General features: G+C 31.2%; 1 protein-coding gene across 1 annotated transcript in view; it reads right to left on the reverse strand.

Annotated features, from left to right (window-relative positions):
- The window catches only part of LOC129976617 (unconventional myosin-Ia-like), a 310,401-nt gene that overhangs the window by 34,242 nt on the left and 251,587 nt on the right, over positions 1–24,572 (reverse strand). Inside the window, exons 9-17 of the mRNA XM_056090265.1 lie at positions 24,426–24,510; positions 21,707–21,813; positions 19,891–20,038; positions 11,903–12,021; positions 8,960–9,046; positions 7,433–7,498; positions 6,264–6,368; positions 4,369–4,431; positions 2,917–3,111 (exon numbers count right to left, since the gene is read on the reverse strand). Coding sequence (XP_055946240.1) covers positions 2,917–3,111; positions 4,369–4,431; positions 6,264–6,368; positions 7,433–7,498; positions 8,960–9,046; positions 11,903–12,021; positions 19,891–20,038; positions 21,707–21,813; positions 24,426–24,510 — 975 coding nt within the window. The remainder of the gene's footprint in view (positions 1–2,916; positions 3,112–4,368; positions 4,432–6,263; positions 6,369–7,432; positions 7,499–8,959; positions 9,047–11,902; positions 12,022–19,890; positions 20,039–21,706; positions 21,814–24,425; positions 24,511–24,572) is intronic.

Genomic DNA, 24,572 nt, shown 5'->3' on the forward strand with positions numbered 1-24,572 from the left:
TTGAAAATCTATGGGCCACACTCGAAGCAGTGGTCCAAAAACCCAAAATTAGACACAAAACCCATTTAAAACAAGTGGTGCAAGAAGAATGGGGTAAAATATCTTCAGATACCACCAAAAATTGGTCGAATCGGTACCATGACGTTTAGAGGCCATTATAAGAGCCAAAAGACATGCAGCTTAATAGTGACACTTTGTTTCTATGCGTGATATTGCAAAAATTTCATTGGTGTATTCTCAATTTTTTGAGGCAAAATTCTGCGTATGTTTATTTAAAATGCTTCTGAAAATTTTCAATTTAGAAATTTTTCGTTGATTTTTCTTTATTTTTACTCTAAATTAAACCATTTGTTATGTGTAAAAAAAAAACATGTTTGCACTTCCCAGTAATGTGTTATTTATATTGAAAGTCGGATTTATCAAGTAAAAGTAACGTGCACTCTCAATTTTTTGAGCCACTGTATATATATATATATATATATATATATATATATATATATATATATATATATATATATATATATGTGTGTGTGTGTGTGTGTGTGTGTGTGTGTGTGTGTGTGTGTGTGTGTGTGTGTGTGTGTGTTTAAAAAGATTAAATACAAAATCGAATCGAAAGCTGACATGTGATGCTGAAAACATCGGTTCTTGCCTGTAATAAGATGAGATAAGTGCTTGATGATCACCAATATACGAGATAATTATATTAAATGAATATATATTTATTTTAAGAAGGTAATTTAAGAAAGAACAGTGAAGAACAAGGTGGTTAACATTAAACAGGCGGTGCTCAGAGAGTCGTAGTTCCGTTTCTACTGATCGAATCTGAATGAAACTTCAAATATTTGTTACTTAGACCATAGAGTCATAGTTTGAAAAGGAGTTAAGTTTAGTAGGTATTTGGAATTTTTTCAGTTAATGGCGCGTTACTGTTTAAAGCCATTTTCTATTGCGTAGCTCATTTAATTTCCTTTTAAAAACGATACGTATGGTTTGGAGAAATCATTTACTTGCAGTGGACACGCCGCTGACCAACGGGAAAGATCGCAATTATTGTGAAACTGTTTTATCAGAATGTGAGCAGCGCTCCTGCAGTACTCTGCACCAGGAGATGAAATACTTAAGGAAAGGACCCATGTCCGGAAATGCTTCTGAAAGCGTGAAATATAAGTTTGAAGGAGTTGGTTCTCTAGATGTTACACCTGGGATCGGAAGACGTTTAAAGGAGCCGGCAGCTGAAGTGGAAGCTGCAATTGCAACAGCTGAATCACGAGTATTGGACATTTCATGTGCAATCGATCTCATTATTTTACTCAAAATTCCGCAGTTATACCCTTACAAGATGCATTTTGGGCAATAAATGAAATAGCAAGATTACTAATGCATGTCTTGATCTTACTCTGCGTTTTCTGTCAAGGATTCAAGTCAATGACTGACTCTCAGATACTTTATGGGTAGATGAAGCTCATTTTCACTTAGATTAACTGTGCTGTGACTACATAGACGTCACGGCATGTGTGGATTCAGAGTGAATTTCCTTGTTCGTTAGGTGTAAGGTCACCATGATCTGTACAAGAGAACCTGGATGATCTTTCTCTCCCGGCGTTAAGGCAAGGAGTCTGTTTGGCCGCTACAGTATTAATGCAAGACGATGCATTTGATCATATAGCAAGACTCGAAAATAACGTGATTCAAGCTCACTTTTCTGTAAGAAGTATCACCTCTTATACTTTCCTATTTTCTTGGACAGTACGGCCACCAGATCTGAACTTTGGCGATTTCTGGCTGTAGTGTTTTCTCAAAGATCAAGTTCATAAATGGCGAATAATTAAGGAAACAAATATGAAAACTAGCATCGCTCCAAATGTTTTGTTCATTCCTATTGAAACGCAGTGTGCAGTCATTGGTAAAATGGTGATACGTTTTCAGCATATTGTTGATCGACAAGGTACACATATATAGCACACCTGTGTGTATAAATAAAATATTTTCTTATTCTTTTATTTTTGAACCGTTACCTTTTTTTTTATTTCGTTACAGACTCCACCTGTTGGCAAAATTTCAGCCTATTTTTTTAGGTTCTTGAATGTTTTTCTTCGGTTCCGAATCAAAAACTTTGGTCCCTTGATTTAAATAACAAACATACAAAGTTTCATTCAGATCCGTTCAGTTGAAACGGTGACACGAGTCTCTGAGAATGGATTATTGAAATGGATTATTTACCTTGTATAAGAAAGCTCCACTGTTTTGTCTAAAATTGATTGAACTCTTTAAAATTGTGATATCTGATGCTTATCTTATCTAGAATAGTACGAAATTACATTAAATAAGCTTAGAGTCACCATATGTAAAGTTTTACATATATCACACATATGTAAAGTTTTTATAATAAAATATTCGTGAACAAATCTTGTGGGACATACATATCCAAAATACTTCGTTTTCTGTGTACAAGAAGTTTATAATTTATTTGAAGATTTTCTAATGCGCTTTGTGCTTTGAAGGCGAAGTTTGAATAATAATACCTCGCTTAAAACAATTCGAAGGGTTACACTTTTGATATAAACTTAGAATTTTTTTCATTTAACGCATTTCCTGTAATATTAACATGAGAAACTATGTAATAATAATGAATAAAAATGGAACAACATGCAAAATTTCTTTGACGATGTAATATTTTAAAATCTTTTAGATTATTGCTACAATTTAACCACGCCGTTCATATTGAAATACTGAGTAAATATACGTGTCTGTAAATAAAGTAATCATTTGTAAAGATACAAAAAAAATTAGTGAAAAAAGATGAATTGATGATGATGATTAGTATGAAGTCAAAATGAAAAAAAAATGTAATTAGTGAAGATACAAGTATACGAAGTAAGAATGAATGAATTCGGCTGAGGTAGTTGTACTCACTGCGCCCGCGTAGTGCCTGACCCTGAAGCTGTGGTGGGGGAGGGTGCTGTCCGCGACGAAATTCCTGCATCCTCTGCTTTCGAAGTAAGGGTTGTCTTGGCAGGCCTGCGTCAGCTTGTAGAGGAAGGTCTCGTCGCTGACCGGACCAGGCCGAAGGCACTCTTCGTCCAGCAGAGCCAGGATGCCGTGGTGGTTCTGCAAAATACAGAGAAAGCTCGGCTATACTAAAGAAAGTTTTCTTTTCCCGTTTCTTTTTTTTTTCTTTCTTTTTCAAAGGTTGCCATGGAATAACAACAATTTTAGAAAATTAATAATTTTCAAGTAAAAAAAAAAAATACTCAGCATTTTGAGTTCTCTACCCATTTTTCTCGATTCTTTCTCTTATTTACTTTTCCAAAGTTACCATTAGTACACCATCAACATCTTGTCAATAAATTTGTCCTTTATAAAACGCAAAATATATTCGTTCAACGCTTTGAAATCCATTGAATAAACACATAACTTTATGAAAATGTAGCAAGTAGCGTCGATTAAAGCCTGCATTATTGAAAATCAAGGGTGAATCATCCATGGATGGTGATAAATGAAAATCATCACTGTAGGCGCATTGAAATGGATTTTTTTATATGCCGGTTGAAATGTCAAAAATTTTCCTTTAAAGGTTATTAAAACTGGAATTGAAAGTCTTCATGTTTGTGATATCATAAATTCAGGTATACAGCATCTAAACAACTATTTGAACCACAGTTAGATATTATGCTATAACTTAAATTTGCAAAAGTTTTGAAATACAATCAAGACGGTCTTCTGAGATTCCAATGATAAAATTTGCTTGATATATTAAAATTGAATTCCAAGAATTCTGATTATTAAGTTTGAAACTCTGTCAGTGAGTTCTGAGGTGATTGATTGGTTTGGCGATTATCAGCTGGTAAATGATTCTCGCCTATTGAAACAACACAACATAATCTGGTATGGGAAAAAAATAGAAAAAAAAAAAAAAAAAAGAATGGTCACACCAAGTTTCATTGAAAAAAAAAATTCTATACTTATAAAACTATATTTGAAACTTACTATATTCTTACTATATTTGAAACAGACGAGCCAATTAAAATTTGCATTTCCATTTGGAGATCTGTGGGAGTAATTAGAGATGAATAAAGAAATTTTTAACTCCATCAAAGTAGCATAAGATATGCTACAATATCGTTATTTTTGCAGTTTTCAGCATTATTGGAGATGTTAAAAATATCCGGGAAATCATGAGCAGATCATCAAAACAGTATTGAAACTCTGGATTAGAAGAAAATATTCTCTAATTATTGCCATTTAAAGTGCCACATTAGAAATATAATTCAGATAATAACTTCATGACACGCGATGAATATTATTACAGTTTTTTTTTTATGTATTTATAGGTTTTTGTTTAGGTGACCGATAAAGATTTCTTACCTTTTCGATAAGATCACATATGACAGCGTTGTTGAAATAATCTATGTGCTCCCACTGGATACCCTGAAACAATCGAATTTCAGTATCGTGAACTCATTTTACTTTAATTATATATATATATATAATTAAAGTTATTTATCTTTAATTATATATATTATATAATATATTACGTTATATAATATATATAATTAAATATAAATATTTACGTTTATATATATATATATATATATATATATATATAAACATTATTTTTCGAATTATAAAATAGATTGGTACTGCAATATAAATTCTTATTTATATAAATCGAAATACAAGTTTAGCTATAATATTTCATAGAATATATATATATATATATATATATATATATATATATATATATATATATATATATATATATATATATATATATATATATATATATATATATATATATATATATAATGTATCTCCTTAAAGAAAGAATTCAACCGGAAAAAGATGCATTTTAACTTTGTAGTTTATGCTTAGATATAAAAGAAATCTTTAAAAAAAAAAGAAAACGTAAACTTTTTGTAGTTATATATAGATTTATAGCACAATATGAAAAAATAGAGCTAATATTTGGAATTTATTGGAAAAAAATGCAATATTTTCATATTAAAAAAATTTCGAATAGTGAAAAATATAAAAAAGTGTGTTATAAAATGCTTTTATAGAATTGCTAGATAAGTATTCAGATTTTTCCAGTTTAAATTTCAATCAGGGCTAAGTACAGTTTTCAATAGCAGGTAAGGTATGTGAATTCATAGAAGAAGACAATCTCATATAACACAATATTTGGAATGTAAGACATTTAAAGGGAAAAAAGATCTTTTTACATTTGTGCATCAATTTTTGAAAAATATCCTCCGCACTCTTGCTCATTCTTAAATGAAGAGATTGTTATTGCATCTTAAGTAATCTATTTTACAACAGATCTTAGTTGCGATACTCTTACTGATATAATGCAAAATAGTGAAATTGAAATCCACAAAAAATAAGTTCTTAGCGATTGTAATAATTTCAATTAATAATAAATAACATTGATTATTTTTTTTGTTATTTTCGACTATCAGTATTAATCAATAATGATGTATCAATTCACCTTTTACAGAAATGTACAATATTTTTAATCAAAATTCTGATTATTCAGGAAATAAAAGAAAAATCAAGTGAAACAGACAAAATGAAACAAATAAAACTTAATTTTAGTATATGCTAAGTTTAAGCGTATTTCTTTCCCATAACCTATACCGATGTCTTTTGCTATAAAAATGTTTGAGAAATAAAATAAAGATGAACGAATTACAAAGTGCAACGAAGAAGAGATGTTTTATAGCTACTACAATAGAATATTCAAAAAAGAGAAAGTGTGTGAATGGGTACAGCATACAATATTGTGCCGCCACTGAGCAGCGCCTCTGGCGGAGGAAACGAGAGTTGTTGGCAGTTGACGCCAAGACGAGACGATGTGAAGATGAACTTTCATGTTAGCCCTGAACATAATTACCGTAATATCATACTGTAAATTTGCCATCTTCAATTTGTTCGTCATAATTTGTACATCATCATTAACGTAATTATATTGCCAATTATTAAATTCTCAAACATCAACTAACTCGAACTTGTTATTGCTTGGCCATCACCTCCATAATATGTTTTCTCAATACCTCATGTTATGGAATTATTATGTGCTAAATTTAAAATAGGTGTTAAGTTTTCATTTTTATATCCGTATAGCAGCTTTTAGACGGAGCTTTTTCTAATTTCTTTGTACTAAAAAAGATGTACAGATGAATGTGATTCAAATCGAGATAAAATGTTTGGGGAGAAAAAGTTGTGCATGTAACAGGTTCTATAAGAGGAAGGTGCCTTACCTCCCGGATATACTCTTCTTGCTCTGCTTTCAGTGTTAATTCTATTAAAATCTGTTGGAGTTTCTCGTTACAGTAATTAATAATGAGCTGCTCGAACGAGTTGAACTGAAAGAGAAAAAGAAACATGTGAAGAAAATTTTCATAAGCGAAGAGTGATCAATGCTCAGTCGAGGGCGTCATTCACTTAGGGGATAAAATATATAAAAGTGGTTTGATTAATTAAGCTTCAATTTGGTATATATAAATTCTCCAACAGTAATCAAATATAATGCTATGAATTTTATAAATTGAAAGTATTTTGCTTCCTTAAAAAAGTTTAAGACACTAAGTTTGACGATATAGCGACAAAATGTTTTGACATTTTTATCTCTTAGGCGTCACAAAAGCTCTAATTTTTTTCAAAAAAAGTCAGGAGTCTTTGGAGAATATATAAATTCCTTGCTGCCATAGCCGAAGAAAGACTTGTTATTGAGTAAGAGAAGCACGCGGTCGTCAATGTTTTGAATTCGGCAGCCGAGAATCCGAGCTGATTTGCGATTTTCCGTGCTTTGTGAATTAGCTGGTGTGTCACCGTCGTTGTTGTTTATTGGGGATTCCCTTTTGTTGTTTGGTTAACTGTAAATATTTGTGAATAATTGTTGTAAATAAATTTCGGTTTTCGCTGTATCGGACTTCATGCAATCCTCGAACTCGTCCGATTCGTAGCTATAACAATGAAATTATTTTCATAGGTACGATACGGTTGTTCCCATCTGGATGTTTAATAATCGGTAGTTTTTCTTTTGATTGCATTTAAAGGTAAGTTATACTCGAACATTTTGAATTATTTAGATCGCAACTCTGATTTCCTTCATAAATTGTTGAAAACATTCAACGTCGCATTTAAGCATGTGAAATAACGGCATCGCATTTAATTGGCATGTGAAATAAATTTTTATTAAGAGGTTTGAGAAAATATTTATTTTTAATACCTGGAACTGTTTAATATTGAACGCAGAAGGTTTATGTATTAATTATGGATATATAGCTTAATGAGAATGAAACCGATTACTTTCTTCAGTAAAAATTGCATAAAGAAATAAATTACAATGCAAACGGAAGATAATAAAATAGTTTAAAGATGATAATAAAATTATCTACTAAATAATGAATGTGATTTCATAACTTACCTCCAGGACTTCAAAACCATATATGTCTAACATTCCTATACATTTTCTTTTACCTATTCTTTTTGCCTGCAACAGAAGGGGAAAGGAGTTAAGAATAGCATCCGCACTTGAGAAGAGATGAAGTTATACGAAATTTACTGTAACAGTAAAATATTAACATTTTGAAGGTGGAAAACTGTGATCATAATTCGATAGAAAGACTTTTCTGCTACAAAGTGAAAAAAAAAAATCGTACTCTCGTGCCAACATTAAAAATGAGTTCAGATTTTAGAGAATTTATCAATTAATGCAAATATTCCTGCGAAATATATCAATATTTTACAGCCATCCCGTTAGATTTATCTGTGAATTTAATTCCTCTTATAGCTCTCGCTTTGTCTTAAATCTATTATCGATAGACTTCACACACAAATTAAATCACCGCTTAAATATTTTAAAGGAGATCTGTTACTGAAACATTATCACATTTTTATCCAATATAAAAATCTAATGGATAGCTCATAATTTTGTTACAGATATTGACTCATTCCGTTTCAGAGATATGAAACAGAAAACGATAAATACATCAATGCGATGAATATTATAAAAAAAGTTCTTTGAAATGCTTTTATTCGAATCGAACTCATCATTCTCGATTAGCAAAGAACTCTTACGCCAGTGACCGATTGTAACTCGAATAATTTTAAGAGGTGATCTGTCCCATTCAAGCAACATGAAAAGACTTAAGAAAGTCCAACTATTTCAGCCTCTGAGCTTTTACTTTAATCTCGCACCGAATACAGTAGTGACTTCAAAGATTTAGATTCTCGTGAGGAAGATGCCCAACGATCTCTTATGTAAAATTCGAACAAATGGCATGGAGCCAAGCTTACGTTGACTAGGCTATTGTCATGACACCATATATAAATAATAACAAACTATGATTGTTGAGCATGGAGACAAAATAAGGAATTCCACGTTAAGACTTAAATTCATTGAACAAAGCTAGAATATTTTCTACCAAGAAATTGTCGAAAATTGCTGCAGAGTTAATCATAAGGCAAGGAGCCTTTGAGACATTAAATGAGTTGATAAGAACAAGAATTCATCATACGGAAATATGTTCCATTGTAAGTTATTTTTGTTGAACAGAAAAATAGACAAGAGGTCATGGAACGTTGAAACATATATCATATATCAAATTCATTGAACAAAAATAGATGCATAATTTTTTGAAATTCATTGAACAAAAATATATGCATAATGTTTTAAAATTCATTCAACAAAAATAGATGTACAATTTTTGAAATTTATTGAACAAAAATAGATGCATAATGTTTTAAAATTCATTCAACAAAAATAGATGTACAATTTTTGAAATTTATTGAACAAAAATAGATGCATAATGTTTTAAAATTCATTGAACAAAATATATGTATAATTTTTGAAATTTATTGAACAAAAATAGATGCATAATGTTTTAAAATTTGTTGAACAAAAATAGATGTATAATGTTTTTAAATTTATTGAGTAGAAGAGTTCACTTACCCTGATTGTATCGTTGATTTTATTAACCAACCAAGTAAATAAGCGACTATACAAAGCTTTGCATAAGGCATTTCTTGCGTAGTTGGCCTGAAAGACAATCATCATCATCATCAAAATTTTTATACTTCACACGGAAATAACATTTGGGAACAGTTATGTCAAAATACTTTTAAACGCATTTGTTTGAAAAATATTAAACAATTTTAAATACGTTTTCATGCGAATAAAATTTTATTTTTAGGTATTTGCTCTAAAGAGCTCGAGATTCTGAAATTCCAAATAATTTTTTGTGTGCTTTTGTTTGTTACAATGCGCAATGGAAAAGCTTTTTGACGATTTACCATATATATGAATGTGAATACATTTTCAAAAAGCAGCTTATAATTTGATTACATTTTTTTTATTTTACTTAATTAGATACAAAGTATATGAAAAGAAAGAATTATTTTTAATTGTCAAAAACTTCAAACTCGAAGTTTTGTAGAATCTCTACGTTTCAGATAACCAGAGGCAGAAAAACCTATTTTTTGCCATTTCGTCTTTCTGTTGTGAACTCGACGATCCCGAAACACCTCGCGTTTGGCAAAAGAAACCTCTTGAATGTCTTTGCATCCAATGAATACCATCCATTTGTAGTCAGTTTATGCTAAATTGTTTTATCTAGTTTTGAATGAAATCGATTCATAGGAAGCACGTCTAAAATCAAGTGAATACGACAACTACAAAATATATAATAGCAATATTGATACAATTTTGGACCATATTAAACTAGAGAGATGAAGATTTTAATCTTTATCAAATTTTGAACTAAAACTATCTACGGTGCTATCGGTAGACAGTTTTCCCTTATAGTCATTGAATCATTGAAAGGGTCACTTATGGGGCTGTCAGTGTGCATATTCACTGAAATGTAAGCACTGTAACTGAAAGCGCAATGACTTCGAGAATGAAATTTGGTATGTGTACTTGTTACAGCGATTGTAAATTTTAGTTTTGATCAGTCGAGAATAAAGTGGCAAAAATGCACATTCATTCTTCTGCAGTATACTATGAAGCACAAAATACTCATGTGCGGCACTCTGGAAATACAAACCTGAGAACTCATGGATTCACGGTCTACTTTTTTTTATGCACAGGGACGGCATAATACTTTTATTAGGAAGAGAAACTAACCCATCTCACTAGTTTCTTGAAAGGTACAAGAACATAAAATTTCTCAATTAAAGAAGTCATTGTGATTTATTCAATTTTTATTCCTGTTTCCGAAGGCTTCTTTGCAATCTGACCTTTTAAAATGATCCTATATGGAGTATCGAAGAATTAACAAATAAATGTTTTGTTTCACTCTCATTATATTTATTATTATATATAATAATAAATATTTTCGTTCGACATTCGCTCTCATTATTTCGCTAGACATTTTATTTATTATTTGTTGAAAGACTCTCTATATTTTATAGTTATAAGACTAACCTGATGTCTATTATTCAAATATAAAATGTTTAATAAACGTAACAAATATATAAAGTTTATTATCATTTACTTTTAATATAAGCGTCACCTACCAACTCTTCAAAGTACATAAACCTCAATAGATTTTAATTACAATTATAAAATTTTAAATATTTAGAACATATAAATTATTTGCCAGATGTTAAGAAAATAAAATACCAAAGGAATAACGTTAAATTAAGACAAAAGCAACAGCAAAGGCACTGAAAGATTTGTAAATAAATGATTATAAGAATGACAGGTCAAAACAACTGAGGCTTTAATCAAAATACTAATATCAAAGCTTATTAATTGTTATGAAAAAACTACATCATGTGCTTCATGAAATTTAAAATCGTGTCTAATGAAATTTTCTCGAGTGTGTCAGTTTTCTCGAAAACACTAGAAATGAAATAATATGCTCAAACGTAGACCTTTGGGTTTTGAGAATTCAATTTTGAAATTGTCCGTAGATCAGGAGATTTAATCATAATTCTGGATTCTAAATCACAATTTAGTTTCGTCTGTTATGCGACCACAGGACAAATTAACGTCTAGAATATTTTTCAGCAGAAAGAAGGCGAAATGGAAACTTAGTGAAAAGTTTTCTAAGGGAACCTATCTGTAACATCGAACCGATATCAGTTCCAAATAAGAAAATGTATCATGCTGATATCAATATTGTTTTTATTTGGGACACAAATAAAATTAATTAAAAGTATGAAAAATATGAATAATAAGATAATATATAAATATTTTAATTCTTAAAACTAATTTCAAAATAATAAATTTAATAATAATATATACTTATTATAATATATAATTATTAATAATAAGTATATTCTATAATTAATAATTTTCAAATTAATAAATATTTTAATTCTTCCAGGTGATTTTAATACTGGGAAAGAAACGCAGAGTCATGATGATTCCCCAATCAATCTTCACTTCATCTGAGATTTTATGGCTGCAAGAAGAAGGAGGTCCCTATCCATCTCCCTTAGACTATGCCGTCTACAGGCCCTGAACCATTAAGATGCAAGCGTGCTGTCCGTATCACAGCTTTTTTCTCCAGTTCAGCAAGTCAATTTTCAAGTTTATGGCTCCATAATGAGTTAAATTGAAACAATGGAAAATAACACTCGGGCATAGGGCTATTTTGGGACGGGCCCCGTCATCTTGAACCAGATGATGAGGACTACAACTGAGCTGGTATCCCCTCTCCAAACTTCCATACCACATCAGTGGGAGGACGTTAGGCCCCGCCGGATTTAGCATGTACCAGACCCGCCTAGACGACGGTTCTTCGGTAGAATCGAATGTCAAACCTACAAACCTCCGGTTCCGAAACCGGTACCTTACCACCTGGTCACCGCGGCCCTGCCAATTGAAAAAATAGCACTTTTCTATTGTTTTTAAATAAGTCGGCGCACAATCCAAAAGATGTGTTACCTCCGTCGCAGAGAGATCAGTGACTATCACGTCATGCCTCGTCTCGACGGTTCTTTGGGTGAGTGCGGCTTGCAGTACAGAGACTTCCCCCTGGAGGAGCTCGCTCACCTCGTACACCTCTGAAAAGGAAAGAAACACGCTAAGGAGATGACATCATTTACACATTAAAACTTTAGCTCTTTGTATAGATTATCTATACCGGTGGCTTTAATTGCGGCACAGGTGATTCAGACTTACAAGGGAAGGGCACGAGGTTGAAAATTGAGATAGGGATGGGATTTAGGACAACGGTAGTACACATTCAGAATGTTCATTCACGAAAATATTAAAGCGCAATAGCCACTCAATTTCGAGAAAATGGCCCTCAACTTTCTGCATAACTAACTTATTTGCTAGTAATGTGTCGTCGTTGCCGAGGCACGAATAGTATAGAGGACAAGGCACTGTGGTAGTATTCACAAGCTTTTTTAGTTCTTTTCTCAAAGTTATTTCAAATTAATTTATCAATTTACAAACAGTTTTAATTAATATGTTTTACATTTTGGTGAGAACTAAGTATGCATTCTCCAAATTCTGGGATTATAATTTAATTTTTATAAGAAAAATAAGTGCCTTATCGAATATTTCATTCGCGCCTCGTCAATAGCGACACATTACTAGTATATAAGCTATGCAGAAAGTTGAGGGCCATTTTCTCGAAATTCACTGGCTATTGCGCTTTAATATTTTCACGAATGAATATTCTGAATGTTTGCTACTAATATACCAAATCTCATCCCGAATTCAATTTTCAACTTCGTGTCTTTCCCTTGTTAGGCATGGAAGGAATTCTGTATTGCGCCTTTATTAATTTAGATTTTACAGATTTCTTAAACATAGGCTATACGTCTTTGCTTAATTTTCTTTTACAACAAATGCATCATCAATAGATTGATTGCTTGCATTCTGTTAGGATCAAATATGGAAAAACAGATGGATGCTAGGGAATATTTATTAAAGGAAAATGCAAGTTTAGAGGATAGACAATCATATCAAAACCCTGTTGATAAAAGTTTTAGGTGTAAATTATTGAATAGGTGGGTCATTTATCAAATTTGTTTTCATCCGCTTAATCATTTTTCTTTCATGGCAATTATTCTATACCTTCAACGTATTAATATATGCATATTTCAGATTTAAAGACATTGATTTAGCATTTAAAGATTTAAATGAAGCTCAATTGTTCACATGTATACCAAAGTATCTGGCTTGTTATTCTGAACTATATGATTAGCTAGAAAAAAGTAATCCCATCATAAAGCAATAGAAACGTATCTCTCATTTTCTAAAATGTTGAAAAGAATAAAAAATGCAAATAGCTTTAAGATACGGCATAGAAAAAAATTAAATTTTCATGAAAAATTAATAAATAAAAAGCAGCTTTTCAAAAAACAAATGTATTTTCCGTTTCTCTCATAAAAGTAATTGAAAATAAAATAGCAAATATGGAATGCAACATATCATATGATTATTCGGGAATACGCGAAATTATTTCATTTATTTCATACGATGTCGAAATTTCATTCGATGACAATTTCTATGTTTTTGAAATGGAATAAAAATAAACATTACAATAGTAAAGTTTTATACAAAATATATATTGAAAATGTGATTCCATAATGTTATTTTGGTGGAATATTAAGAATTTATATATCTGTGAAAGCTTATTTGAAAATGCATTGAGTGACTCGGGATATTGAAATAGAAAAAAAAATTGGACACTGTACGACAATGCATACCATATACCAATACCATGTATACAATAAATACTATTCAAAACGTCACAATGAATCCTCCCAATCTGTTTTTTCATACTTTACATGCTTAAATATTTTTTATTGATTATATAAGCGATTATTTGACTTAAGGCCCTTTTATTTTTCAATGATTCTATTACTTCAAAATAATATAATGGCAAATAGAAATTCCCTGTTTTGTTTTCTCTGTGTTAAATAACTTGTTAAGAATTCTTGAAGAATACTGTAAACGTTACGGAATCAGTGTATTTAAATAAGTATGCTTGATATTAATAAGCAAAAACGTAAAATATTGCATTGTACTGAAATGAATACTTAAAACATTTATTAAAAAGAAGTTAAGTGCTTTGAATATTTCTAAGGTAATGTCTTTAGTTTTAAAATAAAATCTCCCTTTTCAAGGAGTCAGTAAAAATATGATAAGTTAGTTATAAGCTGACTAGTCCCAATAAGGAATAAATTATTAAATTGTACTTTGAATCTTGAAAGTTCGTAGTTTTAGTAGTCTTTCTCTGAGTATGTGACCAACGTGGAATTAATTACCAAATGTTATTGTTGAAAAACGCTGTAACAATCAATAAAATTCAGATGTATATCTATGAAAAAAGATCTATTTAATGTCAAAAAGAGGAATAAAAATTTAAAAATTTATTTAAATTATTAAACTTTATGATTTTACTGGTTTTAAATAAAGTCCCTGTATAAAATTTATGGTCATATATAAAGAAATATTTATATATGGTTATTTACATAAATATATATTGATATATAAAGAAAGATGAAATTTTCATATTTTCAGAATTATAATTTAATGCTAACATTTAAGAAGAAGTATCATTTCTTTGTCTATTCATCCATCAAGCAATAGCTTCCAATCGTAACAAAAGAAATGATTTTTCATTTGAACACAGCAGGGTAAGGTGAAGAAAATGGAGGAGTCTACAGAAAACAAAGTAAAACAAAAATTGGCATATGTATTACTTTATTCGCATGCTGATTTTTTAGGACTTCTGCATTAAGAGCAATAATTTTTAACTAAATTTCTTCCTTGGAACCATTACCTTAGTGTGAATCAGTACATTTATGACCCTATGATGACTTCGTCTACGGAACCTTAAATTTAAACCTCTCTATACTATTTTTGTCATTTAGAGGTCTTGGAAATTGGATGATACATTGTCTACTCCTATTCTTAAGGACTGTAATTTTATGCCTGGTAAAGTTGTATTCATTGCATTTTTTTTATTTTTATTTTAGAACAATTTAAATAAATTGGGGAAAATGGGCATAGTGTTAGGTTTAACTGTTGGAAGATATTTAGATAATGATTAATAGTTTAGGTTAACCATTATGTCATATGTTTTTGATCTTGAATACCTACATACTCTGATAAAATTAAACCTTTATTTTTCATTTTAAACAAAACTTAAAATGAAATTATACATACAAAACATACATTGAAGTTTGAACACACATACACGTACAGACAAAATTAGAATTTTAAATGAACAACAATTCAAATCAAAAACTTAAATACTTTTCTTAAATTGTTTAAATATTACATGAGTCATGTTCCTTCTCTACAGCTGTAGATGCTTCTCATTATCATGGGTAACTTCATCATGTTAATCTTTTTTTGTCTTTACATGTTCATCAGTCATACAAATTTTTTAAAAGTCTGACAATTTTCAACTCTTAACTGTCCGCACTTTGAAGAACGGGTTTAAGGAAATTTTAAAGAAGTGGTTTCAGGAATGCAGATTGCAAAATATCTCTAAAGCTGTTTTTCACAGCCTTTTAAGGCAGCTGAGGAATTCTCTTCCCAAAATGCGGTGAAGGATTTTCAAAATCCTGAACTCAGCCCAGCGAAAAAAAGCTAAAATAGAGATTTGGAACAGTAGTACACCTCCTTCAGCTTCAAAAAAGGTAGTCAGTGGAAAAAAAAAATCAAAGAGAATTTTGTCCTTTTAAAAGTTGTTGTATCTCTTTGAAAGTATTAAAACTAATTATTCTCTCAACAGTTGTCGAAACTAGCATTGAAAAAAAAATCCCAATGAAAAATTCCAAATCAAAAAGAAAATATGTAACAACAAATGGAGTTCAAATTGCAAATATGGTTACAATCCGTCTTCGTAAAGAGTATTCAAATCATAAAATAAAGAAAGCATATTATTTTCTAAAAACGATCGTAGTAAAAAACCGCCTATTACTGCAACTCAGAAGAAAGTCAAAGAAAGATTGAAAAATGTAAGTACCATAGCACCTCTTTCAGACAAAACATCTCATGATTATTGGATGTTGGTAAAGAAAGCACTATCACAAAAAGGTAATGAAAATTTTTGTTGGTCAAATTTTGTAAGCAGAAAATGGGTTGTGGTCAGTAAAATCTTGTTCAATCTCCACTTGAAAAAAATATGCTTTTCTACAAAAATGAAGATGCAGATGAAACTGAAAGTGAATACATCATGCCAATAGCATATAAATCAATGTTCAATACTATAGGACAATACACTTTCAGTTTTTCATATTTAAATTAAAATGTTAAAAGTTCTATGAATATGTTTAATAAAGGGTTTATTGCCTATTTTTCAGGTGGTATTAATAATATAATAGGATTTTGATGAGATTTTAGATTTTTTCATTTACAATCATTTTATCCCACAGACTGGTTCGTTTTACATATCGCCATGAGTTTAAATAATCGTATAAACAAGCCAAAAAATAGTATTTATTCAGTTTTATTGTTTAAAAAACATTGCAAATAAAAAAATTCTATAAATTCTCAAATAGTGTAATTTAATGTACAATACTTTAAAAAATGAAATTATTTAGCCAAATTTAAGGAGGATAGTTTGCTAATTTTAAGAATTATCCTTTTGTTCCACCTCAGCCAATTACAATGTTTTAAAGAATGGAGCATGAAATCAATATAAATGCAATAATTTTAATTCGTGTTTCTGCTAAAAAAATTAGAAGATATATCACACATTAGCTTTGAGTATTTAAACAATTTCAAACAGAATTATTAATGCATGAAGGAATGCTGTAGAATAGGAAAGAATAAAAATAATTTAATTTAGTTCTCGAATAAAATTTTTACCAGGGAAATGATAAAAATGTCAATAATCAAATAGAAGAATAAAGAGTTTAAAAAAAACTGTTGTAGTAAAGTCAAAAATCATTAAAAAAATTTGTAAATAGCCTTCATTTTATTTATTAAGCAATCTGAAAAAATTTTTTTAAACATGATAATGTTTTTAGATGTAATTGCAAACGTAAAATTTTGATCCAAAAATCGTGCAACCTATTCTATTGTTCAACTTGAAACTACCACATTTATTAGATATTTTAATTGAATTTTTAATTAATTAAAAGATGACCGAAATGTTAACACTTTCTTCAATAACTGCCGGACATATTATCCCAGTAAACTATTTTCAAGCCAGTTTTTAAAAATTAAATAATTTTTTTCATTGATATTCATTTTATTTCCGTATTTTTGCTTTCAGAACTTCCAAATTTATTTCAGTACTCTCAAATTTATTTTCGAGATTTTTTTTAAAATTTAACAAATTTAAATATACAATGACTGGTGCTATAGATTTTCGCCATTCATTTGCTATTGAAGGATTCAGTAATCCATTTAAGTATGGAGTCAGATTTTATGCTATAACTTTTAGTTCCAAAGATGTCAGAATTTAGACTTCAAAAAATTTAAATTTGTCAGACTTCCTAGAGTGCACGTTTGACATTTAATGAAAATAACTTGCCTATCTAATGAATGTATAAGAGGATTTAGAAACAAAGCCACAATAATCTTAAAAAATAAGTGCAGATGATACAATACATAATGATGAGTTTTTGTTTTTTAAAATTTTTATTCTTTCTATATATTGGCTGATATAAAAATCGTTACGTAAGGAGTACAACGAATGAGAAATCCCGCAAGACAAACGAACCAGGGCATTCATTCACAAAAAGGTTTCGAATTAGTTTTCGTGATTCTTTCTTTTTGGACAAATACAATTTACAGTATGCTTTACCGAAGTTAATCGATACCATAAGATAATGAAAGTAAAAATATTTCTGAAAGGAACGAAGAATATTTTAATCTGGAACCATTCTACTTCTTTCAAAAGTAAAAATCATTCTGTTGCTATTAGCTTCCTGGCTGCTTTCATAGCAACGTAGATTGCTTTCTGAAATACGAGTTTAACAGAATAAAATATATGAGATAAAGTTTTTAATAATCTCTAAGTGTTTTTATACTAATTCAATTAAACATCTTTGGATTGAAAGCAGTGATTATTATTTAATCAACAGTCAAGATGCTTCTCTTTTAATTTTCGCGCTTTTTAGGAACTAAAATTACAGATATTATCTACATCTATAAAAAGAACTTTCATATTATAATGACGGCCATTTATTCAATAGCATGCACTTCAAGTTTCTGAAATAACTTTTTTAAATACAAATCCATTCTTTTATTTTACTTTGTTAGTACATTTTCCGCAACTTACAGCAGCCAAAGCTCTTGAGCATGTGCTAATTTTTTTTTAAAAAAAAGTGCAACGCAATAGAAGGAGAAACATGAAAATAATAATATCGATTTTCAGTAGGTCAATAATCATTATCTAACATTAAATCTTATTAACATCAACTGTTTCAGTTCAGAGTCAGAAGGCATAAATACACGATTCAAAATAAAATGATAAAATAGTCTGAAACATTCAATTAAAAGCAGAAAGAATTATGCAGCATAACATCATTTAAACACTCTTTATAGATAATAAAAGTAAAATTTGAAACAAGAATAAGAAAATAAAATGAAAAAATTTTACTTCGCAATTTCAAAACGCTACGAACATTTGGAATTTCTTGAAGAAAACATTAGAGTTGAATAAATGCGCAAAAGAATGATGCTGTCTAATGCGCAAATTTAAGAATCGAAATGAGCCAATACGATGGGTGCTATAAAATGGGTGCTTTCCGCTCCCTCTCTTATAGAGGGTAGGTGCATTTTGGCATAGATCTGCTTACTGCTTTATTTAGTAATGCTCTAAATTGCACAGTATTGAAACGAGATGTTCTGGTGTTTTCTTTTGCATTTATAGCTTGAAACACGTTTCAGTTGCCTCCCTTACAAGCTAAGCCAATTCATCCTGGATGCAAAAGCGCACGTGCAACAGATCCAAATCTTTTGTAGAATCAGGCTCGGTCTTGTGATTATTCTATCCCGAAGCCGTGACTACGCTTCTTCTTGTGTATAGCCGACCACCTCGCCAGCATTGAACGAGGCAGCATCGACAGAATTTGTTGTGGCCGTCTACAGTCCTCAACATAATCCCTCCATGTTGCTGACAAACTCTCCGAACTGGCATCCTCTTCGAGGCGGTTGACCCTAAGCCGCAAGTGGTCAATCTCTGACCTTTCTCTTCATCTTTTACTACATTTGTCATCCTGTTTTACGAGCAGCATGTCGCCATTTTGAGAAAACCTTCTCACAATTCTCTGTATTCCTCCGAATGTGCATACCGCAACAGAAGAGAAGCAAACACTTCTAAACTTACATTTTTGGTAAAAAATTGTAAATTTTCAACATGTCATTCAATATTTTAAGATTTTCTTGCACTATTAGTATTTAGCTTAAGTCATTATTTTTAACTTTTAGATTTTCTCTTAGTTCTGAAACTTCTATACATTCGTTTAAATACCGGTAAACTGTAGTGATTCCTACGTAAATGCATTTATTTTCCTGCATTCTTCCAAATCTTTGGAAATATGTGGGAAGTCTCCCATGTCCTGATATAATTTGGAATCAAAAGTGGAGTGTATTTTCTTATTTTTATTTCTGGATTAGGAATAAAGTCGTAAGTTACTCTTCCTTTTTTGGACATATACCAACTGCCAAACCATTGTAACTTTATTTCTTCTCTTAATTACCATTTTAAGATCCTATTTGATTTGGGGACAATTATATCAACACTATTTCTGTGCTGCCCACTTTGCGCATTGATCCACCTTTTCATTAACAAATATTCCAAAAGGGACCTTAGCCCATCTCAACTCTATCCACTTGTTAATTTTCACATTTTTTATTATTTTACTAGCCGTGACAATACTATTGTCCACTCTGCTTCATATATGATACTGAAAAAAAAGCATGCTATCCATCAGGAGGTTGTTTCTTACCGTACTCGTTAACGAGGGAGCAACTCTCTGTTCCGTCCATGTTGGCCCGGGGCAGGAATTGGATGTTTCCCAGCTTGAGCACAGAAGAGGCAACCTGAAACGTGGAGAGCGTCTCCTCAGGGCTGAAGCCCAGCATGTCGAAGGCCCTCTGCAAAACAACGCACATTTTTTTACACATTTTTATGTTTACTTTCGATTGTTTCTTTTTTTGTAAATATTGAACTTTATAATTAATTTTGAACTCATTCACGAGTGTGGGTTCTTGGTGCCAATATTTTACAAATTCATAAACATATTATCAGTTAATCAATCAACTTTATTTAGCTTTCATTCTGTACAAGTGGAATATTCTTATAAGAAAATAACTTCCAGATTCTGTAATATTTATAATGACAAATTAAAAGCTTCAAATATCCTCTAATATCTAATTACACGTGGCAGCACTCTGTGACGTGAAGCTCACTCCATTTCCTTCCTGTGAGATGCGCACCGTATTTCAAACTAGAGCTGGAGTTTGGGACGATTCTATTCAAGTGTACTTTACAATGTTTTTAGGCTAGAAAAATCTTACAAATGGTAATTTTTTAGTTTGATGATGTTTCTGCTGCCACGACTCATGCTCAATAGCAGATATGAATCACAAGCTTGATTCAAATTGCATCATTTGCATCCAAACTGTAAAACAAATAATATATGTGATCAAATGATCTAATAGACATTTATAAAGGCACAGTAGCAATGTGAAAATTTGGCTTTTTTGTTTAAAAGATGAGACTTCGCGGATTAGTCGGAAGGGCTTCTGCAGCTTTCTAACATTTTGAAGAACAATCCGCATCTCCTTCCGTCCAGAGTTAAAGCGCGGACAAGATAGTTACTTTATATTCGTGACAATAAAAACTGTCTATACTTGGCGCTTATTTAAATAAAAACAATCAAAGTGTAAATAAGAAAACGCAGTTCGGTTTAGTACTGCTATATTTACGTCCCTTTTTAAGGCAACACTAGGGCTATTTTAGGACAAACCACGTAATTTTTAAGCCGCGGTCAGCTGAGGAGGACAGCACCAGAGCTGCCACCCCTTTTCCTAGTTTACCCACCCCACCAGCGGGAGAGCGTTCAGCCCCGACGGAATTGGAGTGCACTAGACCCACTTACAGGATGGTTCTTCGGTGGAGTGAGTCTCGAAACTGAAAGCTTCCGATTCCGAAGGCGAGACCTTACCACCAGGCCACCGCAGCCCAAACCGTAGTTCGGTTTAAACTTCCGATTCGGTTACTTTGCACTGTAAATATGTTAATTTGTATTTATAAATAGAATTACAACTTGAAAATCGTTCAACTTTTAAGACTTATCTAAAAAAGTAGTTGAAAAATTGATGTTTGTGATTTGCTGCTTTTTTCTTTTAATAATTTAAATAAATACCAGCTTACACAATGGTTCTTCTGTGGAATGAGTCCAGCACCTACTAGGCTGCTAATTCTATCACACGATAGTGTGAATTTGACAAAAAAAAATAACCTTCGATTTGAAAGATGCAAAAAAAAAATATCGATCCAAATAGATATGTTAAATAATGATAATAATAATAATAAAAAATACTAATGTGATTGGCAACAATTTTTGCATGCGCGCATCAAATATTTTCAATGTGCAATTTTTTTATTAATGACTTTAATTGCAGAGGAATAATTTATTTTTCCTTTTATATATAGCAAATGTTTGTTTATATCCAAGAGAATATGTGAAAGCGCAAATAAATTATTATCCTATCTATCATTTTCAAAGCACCGCCTCTTTTCGACATCCAGCCACTTACCCTCGTGGTGATGAAGGAAGCCTTGTCGTCGACGTTGTTTGCATGCAAACACCTGCTCTCGTGCAAGAACTGGTATTTGTCTGCATTCCGCTGAAGCTTCAGACTTTCTAGAACAAGAGAAAAAGAGCTTCAGTCCTGAATCTGGTGCGAAGAAAAGCATTTGAACGGTAAATATTTTGAATGAAAGAAAGGCAGATGATCGTTTTAAATACTTCCATACTAAAAGAAGATGAAACACTTAAAAACGCATATATTTATGGGAAAAGCCTCATCCCATTTCAAAGAATAGTTACTTTCAAATCACTCTCATAAAGTCATGACCGATCGGTAATGAGTTGGGGATAACTAAAGACAATCGTGCATTAAGATTGAAACTAATTACATAGAAAATCAAATGTGAATTTCAATACGTAAATTTATTAACTTTTAAACATCTTAAAGTCTGCTGGCGAATTCTATGATGCTTGTTTAAAAAAATGCAATTAGGATACATTTTGAAATACAAACATAGGGATCCATAAATGTGATACTACCTTTTTACTAATAATCTTAAACTTACTTCGCATTGAAAAGATTTAATATTTGCAATCCGATTAGCTACGTAGCCATTACTGTCCAATATACAAAATCAGAATGTGCCGGTGTTACATTTTAGTGCCCAAAATGCCCTGAACCTTTACTTAACTTATTCAATTAGAAGAACCAATTAAAAATCCACCACCACAACTGAAAAGTTTTATTATTTAAACATGATACCAAATATCAAATTATTTATTTGTATGATACATTCGTCTGTATTTTTATGTCATTCATCTTTTTTTAGGAAAAATTTATGCATCCGATAATTAAATATTTTTTTTGTTTTGCTTTATAAAACAATCAGTTTGTGGAAATATTTAGTACTAATAATTAATATAAACTGATCATGAATACTCGACTCATATCAGTGATGTCGGATTCACGCAAGACATTCGCGAGACATATTTGTTGCGCACCCTGGGGTAAAAAAAAAAAAAAAAAGAGATGATCCACGTATGCGATGGTAATGAAGGGAGGAAATCATTTGATCTACGCTATTGCAATAGTTCCATTTCTCTAGTTAATAGCTATACATGTGTCCATCCGCATTCAGTACAAGGATTCATCTGTAGAAATTATTATTTGTACATCCAATGTTATTTCCAGCAGCGAGTCTACAAAATTGATTGAATAAATATATGAATGTAAATTCCTTATACTTGAAATGCATCTGAGATACCTGGAAACTCTTGAAAAGCACCCAAGAACTTCCTCTCTATTTGAAGGGGATCTTTCATTCATAATTGGCTCCTCAGCTTTATGTTAATAATGTTTTAAAACAGGTAAAGGAACTGTTTCCTAATTTTCCTACAAAATTAAGTTGCTACTACATTAATTGTCATTAATTATATTTTTGATTCATTTCATTATCATTTTGCATTAAAATATCTGAAACACAAAATTTTAAGGTGCTTCTTTCCATGTGCAGCTAATATTTTTTTTAAACGTTAAAGATCCACTCACACAAACAAAAAAAATTATTTTACTGCAAGCGGTGTGGTAAGAGTAAACAAGGCTCTTGAGTGTGCAAATTCATGTCCTTAATTCAAGCCCTTATAATATCTGAGGGGAGGGGGTAGACATTTCCGCAGTAGCAGCTGTTGTTTGCCAAAGGATTCTAAAACCCTCCGTGCTTTGGCGCATGCATTAGGATGGGTTTAATTTGGCAAAATAGGAGTGGGAGGAAAGAGGAAAGGAGGAGTTGTTTACAGTTTACAATAAAGTAAATTCCAGAAATGGGGCACATCCTTCCGTGTCACCACTTAGTGAGATAGAACCGTCGAGAATGGGTTGTCTTAGAATAATGAAACGAATCGGAGTAAACTTGAAAATAAATAATGCTGTAAAAAAAATGTATCTCGGTAGTTGAAAAACACATCTACAACAAAAAGCCTGTTAGCTTTTCCTTTATTAAAATTCTTATGTTAAATGTCAGATATTTCATTTTCCCTCTTTTAGCAAAAGTAAATGAGCAATATTGACTTGAACTCAATAGCTATAATAGGATATGCCGAGGGCTATTTTGCAAGCGCATAAAAATTGCTTACCATTATCAAATCTATTTTAGTGCTGAAGTACATTTTTTTAAAAATAATATTGTTCTTTTATTTTATTTAAAGAAGAAGAACTCATTTATAGCTAACAGTTATTTCATAAGAAGAAACAGTTTGGATAATATAAGGTGGAAGTATTTTCTGAATTTCGAATATCAAAGGAAACTAATTTGTTAAAAATAAATCCAGTGAAAGAGCTTAAGAGGGATGAATGGGGAAGACGGAGGGAGAGAGATCATGAGATAAACGCCTACCACTGAAATCAAGTAACAGTCCAGTTGAAGAAATGTTTACGTCACGTACTTCTTCAGTTTAAGTCAGTTTGCCGTGTGCAATAAGGGATTTTACATACAATTTGAGATCATTTAAGACTGTATTATAAACAACCGTACTTTTAACGTTCATGGAATTTTAATTCAAGATTATATCATATGCTTAAAGCTATTGATTTAATTTACACTGGCTTCAGAGCATCGAATTTTCAGCGATAAAAAGTAGAAAAATAAACTTTAGAAAAAAGAGGGGATCGCCCCGTTTCAAAAGAGTGCGTGTGGGGAAAAAGTAAAGGAGGAAAGGTAATGACTCACTTAAGAGATGCACATCGGCACCGCTGAGCAGTTGATAAAAAATATGGAAGTTTCTCTCCCCTTGAGCTTGAACCACAACCCTAGACTAAACGCAAGAAATCACTCAACACAATTTTAGGAAAAGAGAGACATAACATAGAAAAAGAG

This window comes from Argiope bruennichi, chromosome 7 (assembly GCF_947563725.1).
Source record: "Argiope bruennichi chromosome 7, qqArgBrue1.1, whole genome shotgun sequence".
Lineage (NCBI taxonomy): Eukaryota > Metazoa > Arthropoda > Arachnida > Araneae > Araneidae > Argiope > Argiope bruennichi.